Source organism: Haemorhous mexicanus, chromosome 7, assembly GCF_027477595.1.
Source record: "Haemorhous mexicanus isolate bHaeMex1 chromosome 7, bHaeMex1.pri, whole genome shotgun sequence".
Taxonomy (NCBI): Eukaryota; Metazoa; Chordata; class Aves; order Passeriformes; family Fringillidae; genus Haemorhous; species Haemorhous mexicanus.
In genome coordinates this window covers 15,327,734-15,343,367 of record NC_082347.1, presented here as the reverse complement: position 1 = coordinate 15,343,367, position 15,634 = coordinate 15,327,734, and the positions used below count along the sequence as shown (strand labels likewise).

Genomic DNA, 15,634 nt, shown 5'->3' with positions numbered 1-15,634 from the left:
AAAAAGGGTAAGTCAAAAGGAAGGCTCTGTGTTCTGTATTTTTAATGATTTTTTTTTTTTTTGGGAGAAGCAACTGGATGAGGTTATAGAAAGTGAGATAAATCACTCACACCTAAAGGTGTGAGTGATTTATCCCCTGCTTATTTATCTGCTCCTGGATTTCTGCATTTGACCTGTGATGCTGTTGGGGTGGGACTTTGTTGTCTGTGCAGTGTTAAACCCTGTAGCCTTGAGCTTCTGGGGAGGCTTGCAGAGCCACCCAAATGCATGAGCTGGCTCTTCCTAAGAGTCATTCTCAGACCTCAGGGAAAGGCAATTGATGGAGTTTTCCTGTTAGCACGCAATATGAGAAATGGCTGTGTGGAATACTCTTCTTCAGAAAGCACTTCAGGGAAAAAAGTAAAAAAAGTCTTTTCCACCTAATTAGGGCTGCTTGCCTAACTGGAGGAGGTTCATGCAATGGCTTTTTTCTTTTCTCTTTTTAATTAATTAATTAAATTTATTTTATTTTATTCCCCCTCCTTCTGTGTTACAGACATACGTGGACTGCAGGGATTTCTCGACCAGGCCTCCAGGCTGGGACTTGATGTATCATTACAAAAAGTGGACAGGAACATCAGCAGAGTGTTTTCCAACCTTTTCACCACCATGAAAACGGAGGAGCTGAACCGCTACCGGGACACCTTGCGAAGGGCCATCCTCCTCCTGAGCCCACGGGGAGCCCAGACTTTCATTAATGAGGTCAGTGCACAGGTTTTTATTTATCAGCAACATTTCAGAAACATAATTATGACCCATGTTTTGCCCTTTTGACAGTGCTGGTTGTTTAATGTCAAATAATATTGTTAGACTCTACTGCCAGGAAATCGAAATGTCACGTGCTCCATGGAATGGTTACTTTGTGGTTAATGCAAATGGGGCAACATGGGCCAGATATTATATAATATAATAAAATATACAGCTCTGTGGGGGGTAATCATTTTTGTCTGGTTGTCTTCTGTATCAATACTTTTGTCCTGGAGTTCAACCACTGTTAACATATGACCAGAAAATCTGCAATAGTCTTTTAGAAATTAAACATAATGTGCCTGAGAGAGCTGTCTTTGCTGTGGAAATCTCCAAATTTGTATTTAAGGGGCACATTACTGATGGTTGAAAGTTGAATCAAAGAGATTTTTATGACATATAAAGTTGGAATTATATGTTTGTCTTCTTTTCTTAGTGGTTTCTTGAAATCAGCAATGCTAATTAGGACAGGGAGGTAGCTGTTGGGCAAACTTTTAATTAATGCTGTGGGCTAAGTTTTGGCATTAATTAGTTTTTTATCCAGCTTTTTAATATTAAATAATGAATTATTTTAGTGCTTTCTATGTCAGAGTTGAGAATGAGAATTTAAGCCTCAGTTTAAGTTTGTGTATTCATTAGCTAAGATTTTGGCAATAAAGTAGGGGTTTGAATTTTTTTTAATGGACCAGGGATATGATTGAACCAAGAAATTAAAATGTGGATGGGATGTGCTTCCAATTATCAGTTTTGCTCCATCAAAGCCTGTTAAATTTTAAAAAATCAACTCAAATTAGCTCATTAGTTTGTTTTTTTTTTACCATAAGAGCTCTAGTAAATTATGCTCATTTGTGTTCATCAGTGATTTTTTAAACAACAAGGTAAATTTTACCTTAAATAAATGAGGCAAATAGGTAATTTGGAAAAGAATAAGCAGAGGGATAAATTACCCTCAGGTTTGTGCACACACAGGCATTTCCAGTAGAAGAATGAGGGAGTTAGGTGCCCTCCAAGTGTGTGCAGCTCTCCACAGCTCAGTCAGCTGTTTGCATAGGAGAGCTCTGGCAGAAATGCACATTGCGAGGGACTCCTCACAAACTGTCCAAAGCAGGTTAAAAGGAAATGTTTTATTCAGACCCCAGCTGGGTGGAAGTTGTGTCCCCCTTGGGCACCCAGGGCTCTGGGGTTGTTGGGTGAGTCAGGGGAGTGCCCTGTCAAAGCCCTGAGGTGTCTCCAGGGTAGGGGCCAGTATGAAACTGTATTAAACTCTTTTACTGCTCACTTCACCTGAAAGCACTGTGTATTACAGGCATTAAGACTAATGACCCTGATATATTTCCAGCTCCCTGTAGGAGTTTAACAGTGGGCAGAAATGAAAAGTAATTTATTTGGCAATCTTCCTATATTGAATCTTGATTGATTCAGAAAAGCTTTATAAGAGAAAATTTAAATCTTAGAAAGGAATTCTCCAAAGGCTCTGAGATACAAGGTGCAGAGTGTAGGGGAGACTCTTTCCCAGACAGAGGCTGAACTTATGTTTTGTGGAGAGTTACAATGACTGCAGTTCTTCAGTGTCTCAGTCAATAAGTGCAACTAATTATCTACAGCACATATTCAGGGAGTCTAGAATAACAACCTGCAGCTTAAATGAAATATGCATTTTTATGTATTTTACTGAAATGCATCAGTCACAATGTGTAGCATTAAGTTCCTTTGATGGCTCTACTCAATTCCACAGTTGGTATTTTTTACTATAGGTACCATATTGCTTTATACTGACTGCTGTTGTTATCAATCTCACTTTACACCTTGGAAATTGTTAGTGAGTTTTATTTTCCAGTTTCTTTGGGGAAAAAAGCCCTCTGAAAAATTCTAAGTAGCAATGCTAGAAGAAAATGTAAGGATATTATTTTTAGATTTTGCACATATCTATGTTCTTTATTTTTCAACTCCAGTTAGAAAAATAAATTGAAGAACAAAGAGGTTTTAAAGCTGGATATGGAAAATTTCATGTGAAAAAGAAGCTTCTTATTAAGATTTTCAGTTTTGCTGAGTTGATATTTTTTAGTAGGGAAAACTGTCTGACAAATTTCAACAAGATTTTTGTTAAAATGTGTTGGCTAATAGCATATCTTCATATGCATATATGTTCTAGGTGCTGAACACCAACCCTCTGGTGAAATAAAGAACAAAAATAAGAACACTGTTTGGGTTATGAAGCCTGAAATACACAAATTTAACAGATTTTTCTTAGCAGAAGTCATGGATATCAGCCACTGGAAGCTGATACAAGATCTATTTTGCCTTGTTTGGTACTGCAAGTGATATATTTTTCTTCCTAAAAGTACAGGTCTGGGTTTTAGTCTCATCATCTCTTGGGTCGGCCAGAGAGATCTCATCTGATTTTGGATGTACAAAGTTAGGGGACTTGGCCATCTCATGTGTGAAAAACTTTTGAATTGTAGAAGAATTCAATTTCTCTATTTTTTATGTAGACATGGTTCTCATTTAACTGTCTTAACAACTCAGTGCCTGGTTCTGTCATGTGCCAAAGTTAATGCAGTAGAAATTATTGACCTTTCCTAACTTTTCAAGATTTAGTGTTTTGTTATGAAACTGCTTTGACTGTAAGAATGGAGAGGAGAAGGAAAAAAGTCTTCTCAATGGTATTGCCACAAACCTGTAATCAGCCTTTATTCAGAATAGGGATGGTAAATGCATTTATAAAATGTTAACTATCTAAGGCTATGCATTAAAAGGGCATTTAGGGACTGAAGCAGACCTAATCCAAAGAGTGTCTCTCCTTAAACAATTGAGAAAAATGTTCCTTTCTCTATCTGCAGAAACTCAGATATATTTGTCTCAATTGTAACAGGGGTATGTATGCCAGGAAAACAATTTTATATTTTGAAAAGCGTGTGATCCTCTTGCAAGGCAATAAGAAAAATGAATAATTCAGAAATGGGAAAATTTAGCACTTTTACCTTTCCTGTTAGTTTCTTTGGCCCAGACTTAGGAATCTGAGACTCAAAAGGCTCCCTCCTTGAGACAGTGAAGATTCACCTGCTTCTTTCACTTAGCAATGGATGTGTTTTTTTCAATTGCAAGTAGAGGTATTATTTGTATGGATTGCTTTTATCATTAGAGTGAAATGAATGAAAAGAGAAAAGTTCAAAGAGGTGACAAAAATGATGACAGGATGGGAGAGCACGACCTCTGAGGAGAGGCCTCAGGAACACCCTGTATACAGCCTGCCTGGGGGAATAGAGCTGCCAGGCACTTGAGAGGAAACATGAGCAGAGGAGGAGGAGGATTTTAGGTGATCATGGGATGTCTAACAGGAAGTAATGACCCGAAGCTAAAGAGGGAATGCTTTCTAACAGGGAGGTCAGTCGGACAATGGGAGTGCCGGGCAGGAGAGTTCAGGGAGGCATCGTCCTGCAGGGCATTCAAGAGTCCACTAGATACAACACTCTGGTAAATCAGGCTAGCAATTTGTCCTGAACTGGTGTGCAGGATGTTCCAGGTGACCCAGGAGCCCTTCTGAAAACCTGCCAGGAAACATGTGTTGTGTGAATAAGTTTAGACTGTGAACTTTTTATATACAACCTATCTGAAGAGGAGGAAAAGATCTCTCAGTTCAGTGCTTCTCAAGTTTCCTGTGGCAGGTGTGCAGTTCCTGACCCCTGTGGTTTCTTAATTCTTCAAGAACACATGGTTTATTTGGGACATGTATTTTAATAGGATTTGTCTTTTTATAAATATAGGTGATATCAGTTTCTCCATAGACTTTACTCTTTCTTCTTTGCAGTATTTATATACAACCTTTGCTTTTGAAATGGAGGCTGTAACCCAGTTGCATGTAGTTATTGACTTGAATATAGAAGGCATTATCAGCTTTAAAAAACCTTTAACTCAGCATTACTTGTATTTTTGGCAGCTTCACTGAAGTGAAAAATGTTTTTGTTGAGGTGGATCTCTGAAGGTGCTGTAGTTCCTTGTGAGCCTGCCTTGTCTGTAAGCTGGTGAGCTGGCTGCAGGTAGGCTGTATCCATATCCCTGCAGCACAGCAGCCTAAAGCAGAACTTTCTGCATGGCTAGGATAGTAAGCAAGTTTAAAAAAAGAAGACTTTAATAAAAGAGAGCAGATTAATTCCTTTAAAAATTAATACAAAACTGCTTTATCAATGTGGCAGGGTTATGTGAATCGCAGCAATTCCAATTTGAGCTGAAGCTAAAAATTTCCAGTATAACACTGTGTTAAACAGCTGTAATTTATCTCTGCCCTGTTTATATAATCACCTGAGTGTCCTCATTGGAAAGCAAAGCCTTCTCTGTTTCTCTTTCACCCTAGTTCATGCTAAGTGTTCTGAGTGATTCTTTATAGATATCCTGCTTTTGGTTTGGACTTTTCGGGTCATTTCACAGTGATTTGCGGCCTTACTTCAGTCCTTACACTGAAGATGCTGAGCTCCTTCCTTCCAGAGCACTCTCAGTTGGCACCTGTTAGAGAACCATGTTCCAGCCTTCTCTTTTCCATTCTGCAGTTGGTGACATGCTATTATTTGACTGGAGCTGAATGAAGCATTTATAGCGTCTTGAACAATTTGCACCCACAAGCAATTGTATGAAATAGTTTTCCAGGGACATTCACTTCTCAGAATTTAACAGGAAAAAAGTTCAATATTAATTTTCTGGCACTTAGCACTTCATCTCTCTCTCTTTTTTTTTAAATTTATGTTACAAACATTCAACATATTAGTCCATATCTCTGTTTTATATGCAGTATATAAACATCTTGAAATATTGCTGAATAATTTTGGGGAAAAATAATATGCCCCTTCTGTTTTTAGAAGGCAATTTCTATGTTTAAAGAGCTGCCAGTGATTTGTGAGTGCTGGTAACAGAACTGTAGAAATAATACATTCTTCTTTCAATAAGCTCAAGTTAAATTATGCCCGCCTTATTTCTTCTAAATCCTCCTCTGGTATTCTATTTCCTCCTTAGAGCTAAAATCTTGTCTGCTATTGTTGACATTTTCAATATGCCAAGGCTCTTTCTGCTTAAAGAGAATAATAATTATAATTAAAGCCCAAGCAAACCTCATTGAATTGCTAAAACTTAAGTGTAAACAAAGCCCTCCCATTCTGGGATAAATTGGCTTTGAAGCAAGTTTCTTTCCACTGGGCCAAAAAGCCTCCCAAAACACAAACCCTCCTACATTTTTGTTCACAATTACTAATCCAAAGGATGGGGTTATTCTCATAGGGATCCCAATCAAATGTGTTTGGAACACTCAATTACATGGATTTGTAGACACTGTGGAGGGGGGGAAAATTGTTGAACAAATGATTTTATGAATTGCTTACATAGCTTCATTTTAATGGAATTCCTTTTACTACTGCAGGTAGAAGTGACAATTTTAATTTTCTTTTTTTTTTTTACAACATCCGCTAGAATGTTGCATGAGATTTTGAACCTGAATGTTGAACTCATGAGAGGCAGGAGGCTTGCATCCAGTTTTGTATATCTAGCAGTAACTGATAGCAGTTTTGTGAGTCTTTATGGGTCAATTGAGCAAAAAAAATACTGAAATTGGATGCACTGGCCAGAGGTGAACAAAGCCCTTTTGAGTCTAAAGACTGCTTTACTGGCAGTTTTACCAAGTCTCTCAGTGTCAGCAATGATGTCTGGTGTGAAAGAACCTGATTTCTCTGCTCATGTTCTGGATCTGATGACTGGGTGCATATGCATAGAGAATCATGCATTTTTAAATGTCCTTAAATCTGTATGTACAGAAGCCAGGCTTTCCTCCTGCTCCGAATGCTTCATCCTCAGTGCACTTTTGGGTCCTTGTTTCATTGCAGGTGTTCAGCTGCTAAAACATGAGTCATTTCAAAATTCTGCTGCTGTTCACACATAAGGATGTCAAGTCCAAAAGAAATTGTGCCAAACATCTAGCTGAAAAAATTGTTAAAAAATCTTGAATTAACATTCATTTGTTTTGTGAGCTTCACTAATTTTTTTTAACAAACCATTTTTTTCAACATTTTTTTGTTATTTTTCGTTTGCTGGTGTAGAACTCTGAAGAGATTTAGCCTTAAAATAGGGAAGATTCTATCTGTCAGGAGAGGCTGTGTTTATGTTTGGGGTTTTTGGAAGGAACAGGATCTATTAATGATTTGGAAACAGATGTGTTGTACTGGGACAGACAATCCACTTTCTTTAGTACTACCTTTTACTACTCAGTGCTGCCTTTTGCAAGAGCTGAGGCAGGACAAATCTAGTGGGCACTAAAATAACAAGGCTATGAAAAACTAACCCTCTCTCCACCTACTCCTTCAAATTATTTCACTTCAGGTTGTTTGGGTGACCCCTTTAATACTGTGCAATTGAAAGATAAAGTTCCTATGCATTTGTATTTCTGGTATAGTGGCAAAGTAGAATTGAAGACTCTGGCATATCTGTGGTCATTATAATACATAAATATATGCAAAATGTTTCTCTGAAATACTGCAAAGCTGTAGATGACTTTATAATTCTCAGCAAGGATAATTTTCTGCAATTTAGGTATAATTTACCAGAAAGGAGACATTACTAATTAATTATGGATGATTAATTTTAAAATAAGCTCCTGCAGTTGCATTTCATCACTATACCAGTGTTTGCCTATTGTAAGGCACTGGCAGAAGCAGCACAGGTACATGAGAAAAATATGTTCGCCTTACAAAAATCAGAATAGTAATGGCCATAAAAAAGCTATTTACCATCTTCCACTTTTACTTTTCATATAAATTGAGTGAATTGTTTAGCTGACTGTTCTGGGGAAGCTTGGCTTTGAGGGTTAGAAAATACATACTGTAATTATTCAATATTAAATTTTTGAACTTCAACACCATTGTGCACACATCACAGGTACAGGTTGACTTTGTCTAAGTTTCTAAGCACAGGGGCTGACTTAGAAGTACAGGACTCTGCACACTCATCTCTCCCCTAAAATGCACTTCTAGACCTGTTGTCCTGGATTGAGAAGATCACTGATCCATTTTATTTGTGTTCCCAAAGGTCACAGAAGAAGGCCATTATCCTTGGAAGGGATGAGTAATAATTGCTGATAGTAATTTGCACCTGCTTGGCATCTTTTCACAGGAGGTTTTTAGCAGCTTTTAGCCTGTGAAATAAAATTATATTTACCCAAGACTTATTTTTAGTTTCAAACTAATTAAAAAATCAATGTAAGCCTTTACTAATTGCTGGCAGCACACAGTTTAGTGCTCTGTAGGAGAGAAGAGCTCAGGTGAGATTTACGTGGGTTTAAGATTAATCCCTGGGAAGGCATCCTAGGACTGGTGCTGTGTTCCTCTTCCAGCTCTGTGCACCCAGTGTAGGTGTGAGGGTGAGCCTTTTTTGGGGCTCTGCCCCCTGTGTAGGAAACAACACTGAGTGTTAAGTCTGTTCCTGCACAGTTCAAAGGGTAGAGTTCCTAGAAAACCCAAAATAAAGGGTTGAGGGAGCACTCTGCAAATGCAGGGGGAGAAATATTTGGGAGCCTTGTTCATCAAGGACAAGCAGATAGATCTGATTACATAAAGGTTTTAACTTGAGACAGAGTGGTGACTGTGCAAGGAGATTGCCTTTTCCTGAGGCAAGGAGTGTTCTGTGTCAGAGGAACAGCGTGGAGTGTCGTCAGCTCCAAGTGCCAGGTGTCACTTCATTTACCCTGGGACATCGGAGGGTGGCAAATACCCCAAAACTAGCAAGGGTTTAAGAGCTGTTTTGGAAAGGGAGTGGAGTCCTGTGCTAATAATCACTTTTCCTGGTGCTATTCTAACTGGTGTGTTTATGCTTGCTGAACTTGAGTGGCTTGTTACGAACTGGGATGTTGTTTTGCTGGGTGCTGTATGAATTTGTCCTTAAAGAATTTGCAGTGTTCAAGAAATGACAGATAAAGATATCTGTGGAATAAAAGGGATTGATAATGAATGTTGGTGTGTGACACAAAGTGTCCTCATTCCATGAGCTTAGAAATCAGCATTTTGAAAAGAAAAGAAATTAAACTGCACTAAACTAAACTAAACTAAGGATTTTAAAATACTTGTGGAAATGATTTTTAAATAGGGGTAGGTGAAGGACGTTGACACGAAGGCCAGAATCTTCATGATGAGTTAGAGATAATCTGAAAGATTGGAATAAAAAGTGTGTGGTATTGGAAGTGAAGATTGTTAGCATATCTTTGATGTGACAGGTAACAAGGGAGCTGTTGAAGCAATATGAAGAGTTGGGTGAAATGATCAAAGAAAGGAGTTAGAGATCCTCTTTTCAGCAGAAGTTTCCCTGAGATATGAGAGAAGCTTGTGATTCTTAAGGTCAGAAAGATGAACTTGGAAGTAATCAATATGTAATATCATCAGAGCTGGGAAAGGAATTTCTGCATTACAGATGGGTTAAAAAACCTGTTTATTAGAAAGATTATGTCTACAAAATCTCTGAGATTTTGGGTTTATCCTGGATGAAAAGTAAGAGTCAAAGATGACACTTGTGTAGTAGTCCAAATTGGCGGGTCTGATATTCTGGCTGTCCATTTTGACTGAAAAAAAGAATTTTCTTTGCCTTTTGAAGGGGGAGTGTTGAGAAATCTCCTTATCCCCATGAAGCTTGTAGGGATATCCTGAAAGCAGTTAGTTTAGACTGACCAGAATATGAAAAATATCTCACAGAGAAGTAGATCAGGATTCATCAGCATATGAATGACAGGGAGTTGTTTGGTTTTGTTTTTTTTTTTTTTTTGCTAGTTTGCTTGCTGGATGGAGTTAACATAAAGAAAGATTACAGAGTGAAAGGGTGTAGGACCCTCCTTGGGAACTTGGAGAATTTCACAGAAAATAGTCCCTGGAGAGACTGTGCTGGAGTGTCATAAGAGGAAAACCAGAAGAGAGGTGCTGGAAAGAGGAGGTTTATCAAGAAGAAATGTCATCAGCTCTTTTAAAAGCAACTGGCAAGTCCAGCAGGAGAGAGTAACAATTTTAGTGTGTGGCTAAAAAAGTGAATGTCAGCAGGAACAGTTTCAGTCAAGTGAACCATGTGTTAGAGGGTCTGCAGGTGGAAGGGAGAGGAGGAATGGGGTGATAGGTATAGGGACTGAAGAGAGTGAGAAAGGACAGGTCTGAAACACTTTTTGGTCTCAGGAGAGAGAAACAGGGCAAGAAGAAACTACTTTAAAGGTCTGTGGTGAGATCTTCTAATTATTATGAGGGCAGCCATATAGAGGATGTCTTCAATTGTTCCAAAGGCTGGAATGCATTGGACATGTGGAGTGAAGGGATGGGCTGACAGTGGGAGCACTTTCTGTGGGCTGGGATTTGCATCACCTTTTTGGATGGTCACTGTGTGAGACCCAGGGTGGCAAATTAGGAGTGGGCTCTGTTTGTCTTTGCAGTTCTTATCAGACGTGCAGCTGCTTTGTGTGTTGACCTCCAGTCAAAGCTGTATATTGGTAGACAGTAGAAATGACATGTTTTTGTTGCTGGTTTTTCTGCTGTGTGCAAAATTTTCTGAGAGAGAAAAGAGAGTTTTTCAGGTCTTGGAGCATTTCCTTTGCAGTGTGGGGGCTAAGGGAATAAAAGTGGCTCTGACAGTATCCTTTGTGGGGAAGGACTTTGTCTCCTAAGGATAATTTCTGATAGTTTTAATTTTTAGTAATACCTTTTTACTGAATAAGTCTTCATGCTGAAATTTTCAGAGAAGGAAGTATAATCAGGTTTCTGTACAGAGATTTGCTGTTTTCACCGTTGTTTTTGTTCACTGCTTGTTCAGGTATATTTTCATAGCTTTTATTCAAAGATCAATTTTCAAGGTTGATCTCCTTCTGTTGAGAGAGACACCTAATGATTATTGTTACAGAACATTAAATGTGGAGGTAGAGGGTCATTAGTTCCTTTTTTGCAAGCTGGGGCATGGGGTTACAGAGGAAGGAGGCAATTTACTGACTTCACCTGAAACAGGGATTGAAGTTCTAAATGTCAAACCAAGAACAGCCCAAAAGGTCATCCTTTCATTTGATACTGCCAGGTATGTCTTTGGCACCATTGACCTCTGGTTGTTTCATTTGAGACAACTGATTGTCCTGTCAGTCCAGGGATCCTTTTTTCAGACTTGTGGCCTTTAACCCCCACACGCTGTGTCAAATATTAAAACTCTCTTTAAACAGTATATGTTGGCTTTAGTTTCAGGTAAATAATGCAGCTTGCACATACAGTCCTACAGAGCATTTAAAGGGGGGCTCAAGTAACATTAAAAGTCTGTATTTTATTTATTGAATGGAGTCCTTTCATTGTTATGGCATTATACTTTGCTATAGAGCGTGCGCTGTGAAAGAGATCAATTTGTTTGGCACTGACCCATCCATTTAACTTGAAGCAATCAGATTTAAAGCTTTGCACTTTATTAATGTGTTTGCAAATAGCAACTGGGTTCCAAGGACACTCTTTAGGAAAGCACCTTGAGTGATTGGTCTTGATATATAATTCATATTTTGCTTCCAGCTTTCCAAAGGAAAAAAAATCACATTAAAATTATTTTTAGATAATACTGTAAAGAAAAAAAACAACCTGAAGCATTGGCATATGACAATGACTTTGTGTGTTTAATGGAAGTATATTGACCTGAAAATGTTACAAGTTCCCTAACAAGTTTTTCCATAATTTTATTAAAGAGTATAGAGATTATTTTGAGATGTACATCAACACGTTAAAAAGTCCTCCAAACAAAACTCATTGCGCCACAGTGTTAATTTTCTAAACTGTACTAGCATGCAAGGTATTTTAAAAATCAATGTCAGTTCTGAATGCATCTTGATGGATAGTAAGAACCACCTAGAAAATAGAGCATTTCAGCCTGGAGACATTATGAATTCTTAATAAAATGTGCAATTCAAGACAGACTCATCCCTGATGGCTCCCATAAACAGGAAGCACCCTAGCACTGGAAATGCCCCTGTGTAAAAAACGTGGTTACAGCATCCAGGGCAAATAAGCAGTGGAACTGTCCAATTTGAAAAAATCTGTGGCATGCACAAGTGCTAAAAATAATACCAAGGAGACAAAATAGTAATAAAAGTAGGACCCTAAAATCCCATAAAATTAATTAATAATTACTTAATAGAACTAATTAATAGCTATTGTATTTAGTGCTGAGCATGTCTGAGTAAAATATGTGCTTATGTAATATAAATATATATTAATATAAAAATAGGTATGTACTGTATGTATTTTATATATATATATACATGTACAACTTGCAGATTATACCATGCCTGGGTCAGTCATATAAGAAGGAATTTTTATGTCTGGAAATACAGAAGGACAGAGAGTAAATGTTTGTGTTTTGTGCAGCTGAAAAGGAGAATAAAGATATTGGAGCAGAAATGAACCAGAGTGCAAGGTCTTCAGGGTTTTTCTGTTTCAGCTCATTAAGATCGTTCCCATTTCTGATGTGCTCTACTGATATTTGCAAATAGCATTGATGCCTTTCAGCATAAACTGGGTGAAGAACTGTGTCTTCAAAAGCCTTTTGGAATTGGGCATTATTCATGCAGGGGACTTGCAATGCTGACCAAATGGAGCAGGAACAGCGTAGAGAAACTACCTCGCTGAGGCTCATCAGCCCTGAGTTTTCTGTGAATGATGAAGACACAAAAAGAAAAAGAAAAAAAAGGTCAGACCCTTACTATGAGTGAGCAGGGCAAAGCTGTATCCTGGCAAAGTGCAGAGATCTCTTAGGGAACTTGAGGAATGCTTTAGTGTGAGTGATAACATCAGCCAGGCTTTGGTCCCAGAATTCTCTGCAGTTTAATGGTGACTTGAGCAGAAACTGCTGTTTGTGGTTTCCAAATGAAATTTGTGGAATGCTGCACTCCCAGATGATAAGGAAAGCAATCCTGAATGAAATGACTCAGTGGCAGTGTCAAAGCATCAACAAATTTGTGAATAATCTGAGGCTGAATAGTCAATTTTGGCATTTCAAGGCTGGTCCTCCTGGCATCTGAAGAGGAAAGGCCTGGCTGGCTACATGGAATTAGAAGTTACTGAGATGGTAAAAGTGAGCATTGAGCTCTATAGTCTTTTAAGCAGGAAGTCTGTGGATGTGTTTAAATTAACCTGGCTGTACTGCTGCTCCTGTTGCTGATGGCAGCTGCCTCATCTGTCAGCTGCTCATATAGCAGTCACATTGATGTGGCCACAACGTAGTGTGCATAATCCTTATCTCTGGTATGGTTTTTGCTACTTTGAAAAGTGAAATTTGACTTTGCTAGCCAGAGAATTAATGCCTTTTTCTTGTTCCTTTTATTTCACTCCCCTTTCCAGAGTTTCCCTTTGTGATAGATTTGACTCGCTACTTGTGGTAAATAAAAGAGTTTCAAAGATTCTTACAGTAAATAATAGTGCTGCTGATGTTAAAATGATCTACACAGGCACTTAATAAGATGCATTTGTGCTGTTATAATTGGTAATCTAAAGTTAGAATAAAGAGTATATATAAATCTTTACAGGGAGGTAATGACCCAGTTATGCTGTGTCTGGGAGCTTTGCTTATGTACAAAGCTCAAGTAAATTCTTGTCACTTTGACCAAAAATTTATTAAAAAGAAACCTCTCTAAAACCACAAAACCCCACAAGATCTCACTAAACCACTGAAGCTTTCATGCTGGCTGCTGTAATTAAAGGTGAGCTGTGTTTTACCACAGCACTGGAGCTGTGAACACCCTCAGTGGCTGTGGGCAGTTAAATCAAGAGACCAATGGTTCTAATGGTTCTAGAGCATAATGGCACCTGTCAATTTCCCACTCTGGTATTGATTTGCAAATGAGTATGCCTGTTTGTTTATTGGAATCACTATTACTTCAGCAAAGTATTCCAGCCAAGATGCAGTGACTTTCCAAGGGCTCTGGATTTCATTGTTTGTCACTGTCAGTTGCTTGTGGAAGGATTAAGAGACGTAGCAATGGAGACTTGGAGTAAGAAAAAAACAAAGAACAAAAGAACAAAAGTTTGTGAGCTAGAAAAGTATTTTGGTACTCGAGTCCTTAAAAAGACTAAATGAATTTTAAAGAATAAGAATACAGCAATGTTTCATGTGCTTTAATAAGGACAAAGTAGTATGGGAAATCAGAGCATGTGTGCCACTGCTTTTGCTAAAGCTCATTATTTACTTGTTAATATAAGCAGTCCTAAAGCAGTTGCTAATCTTCTAGAACAAGACTTGGGATATGGAGAATCTGTTTGCAGAGATATATAATTATGTGAATATTTCTGGGATGACTTCTTCCTATCACAGCAAAAGTGTGAGGATAAAATCCAGTGATGTTCCAAAGAAATCAGAGCAAAGTAACAAGAACAAGGCAAGCTAAGTGGATGGGATAGTTTAGATGACTGGGCAAGTCAGATGTTTGTGTCAGTGTCTTGGGTTTGAATTATCCATATAATGAGTGTTAGAGAAAACTTTAAAAACCCTTTTTCTTAATCAACAAATTCTTCATTCCCCTAAAATGACCAGTTTCCATACAGCATGTTAATGTTAGGAAGAAAATTAGTGATTCTGACGCACTGCCCTTCTCCTGAACATGGGTGTTTGTTGTTGTGCACCTTGTCCTTCAATCTTGTGCTGATCTCCCTTGGTCCTGCACAAGAATGAAAGCAAGGGAATGGGGTTTGTCTTTTAAAAACCTGGGTAAACAAACATCAGCATGTGAGGCAAGAGTAAAAGAGAATGGAATAGCAGAGTGCCGCATGTGTCTTGCCCTCATTCAAGCAGGAAATTTCCACTCATCAGCTCAATCTCCTAAAGAATGTCAAAATGTTATTGAAGAAAATCCCACACAGACTCCCTCCAGCTCTTTGTTGCTCTTGACAAGAGTACATGAAGTTCTCTAATGTGCAAGGGAGCTGTATCAAAATGGCTGGGTTTGTGCATTTCCTGCTCCTGTTTATTGGCAGTACTGCTTCTGGAAAGGTTAAAGTAGAGCCTATTCATCCTGAATTCTGGCAGCAGAGGTAGCCAGAGTTTTGGTGCCAGTCCCTTCCATTTGAGTTTGACCTTGCTTTCCTCTTGGTGCTTGCTGTAAAACTTCTCTATTCTGACATTCAAAATGTTCTTGGTTTGAGAGATTTCCAAACCTTGTGATAAAATACTTCCCTTCTGCCCTGTGTCCCTGCTCAGTCACTTAAGCTCCACCAGGGCATGTCACCAGGCTCCTGGTGTCAAGGACTGCAGTTAGGCTGAACAAGCTGTAGAATGGCAGCAAATTTCTCAGTGGATCTGTGGAAAGTGCAAATTGCTGCTTTGGCACCTGGTCTGTACTGGGCTTTTGAAGAGCTCTCCATTGCTCTCTCATCTGAGGGCAGCCCTTTTATTTGATGCTAAAACAAGAGTTCTACCCACACAGGTGAGGACCATCTGTCTTTTCCTTCTCAAATTAGGAGTGTCTGGTCAAAGGACACTCTTAGACATCTATGTGAATAGCCTTCTGCTTGTGTATTTATTGCAGTTTTCTTCAAAACAAGAGCAGATTTTTTTCTGAGAGCAAGAAAAGAGCTGATTTTCCCTTGTTCCCTTGAAAGTCTTCTAAATCATTTGGGAGAAAATATTTGGAAAAAATAGACTGTGCATCAAAGACAAAATTAGACCTCATGGGACAGTAGCAAAAGAGAAAGTCTAGAGTAAAGATGAGATTTCAGAAGGTGATGCTAAGGGCTCTTGATGGTGCCTAAAAATTAAGTTCATAGCAGGTTTAAGAGCATCAAGAGGGGCTGCAGAGTCACAGAATTTTGATAGAATTAGGGGAAATGCCATCTGC

General features: G+C 38.6%; 1 protein-coding gene across 1 annotated transcript in view; it reads left to right on the top strand.

Annotated features, from left to right (window-relative positions):
* GRID1 (glutamate ionotropic receptor delta type subunit 1) overlaps positions 1-15,634 on the top strand; it is a 287,235-nt gene that overhangs the window by 72,256 nt on the left and 199,345 nt on the right. The window contains exon 2 of the mRNA XM_059851173.1: positions 536-741. Within this exon, the coding sequence (XP_059707156.1) occupies positions 536-741 (206 nt within the window). The remainder of the gene's footprint in view (positions 1-535; positions 742-15,634) is intronic.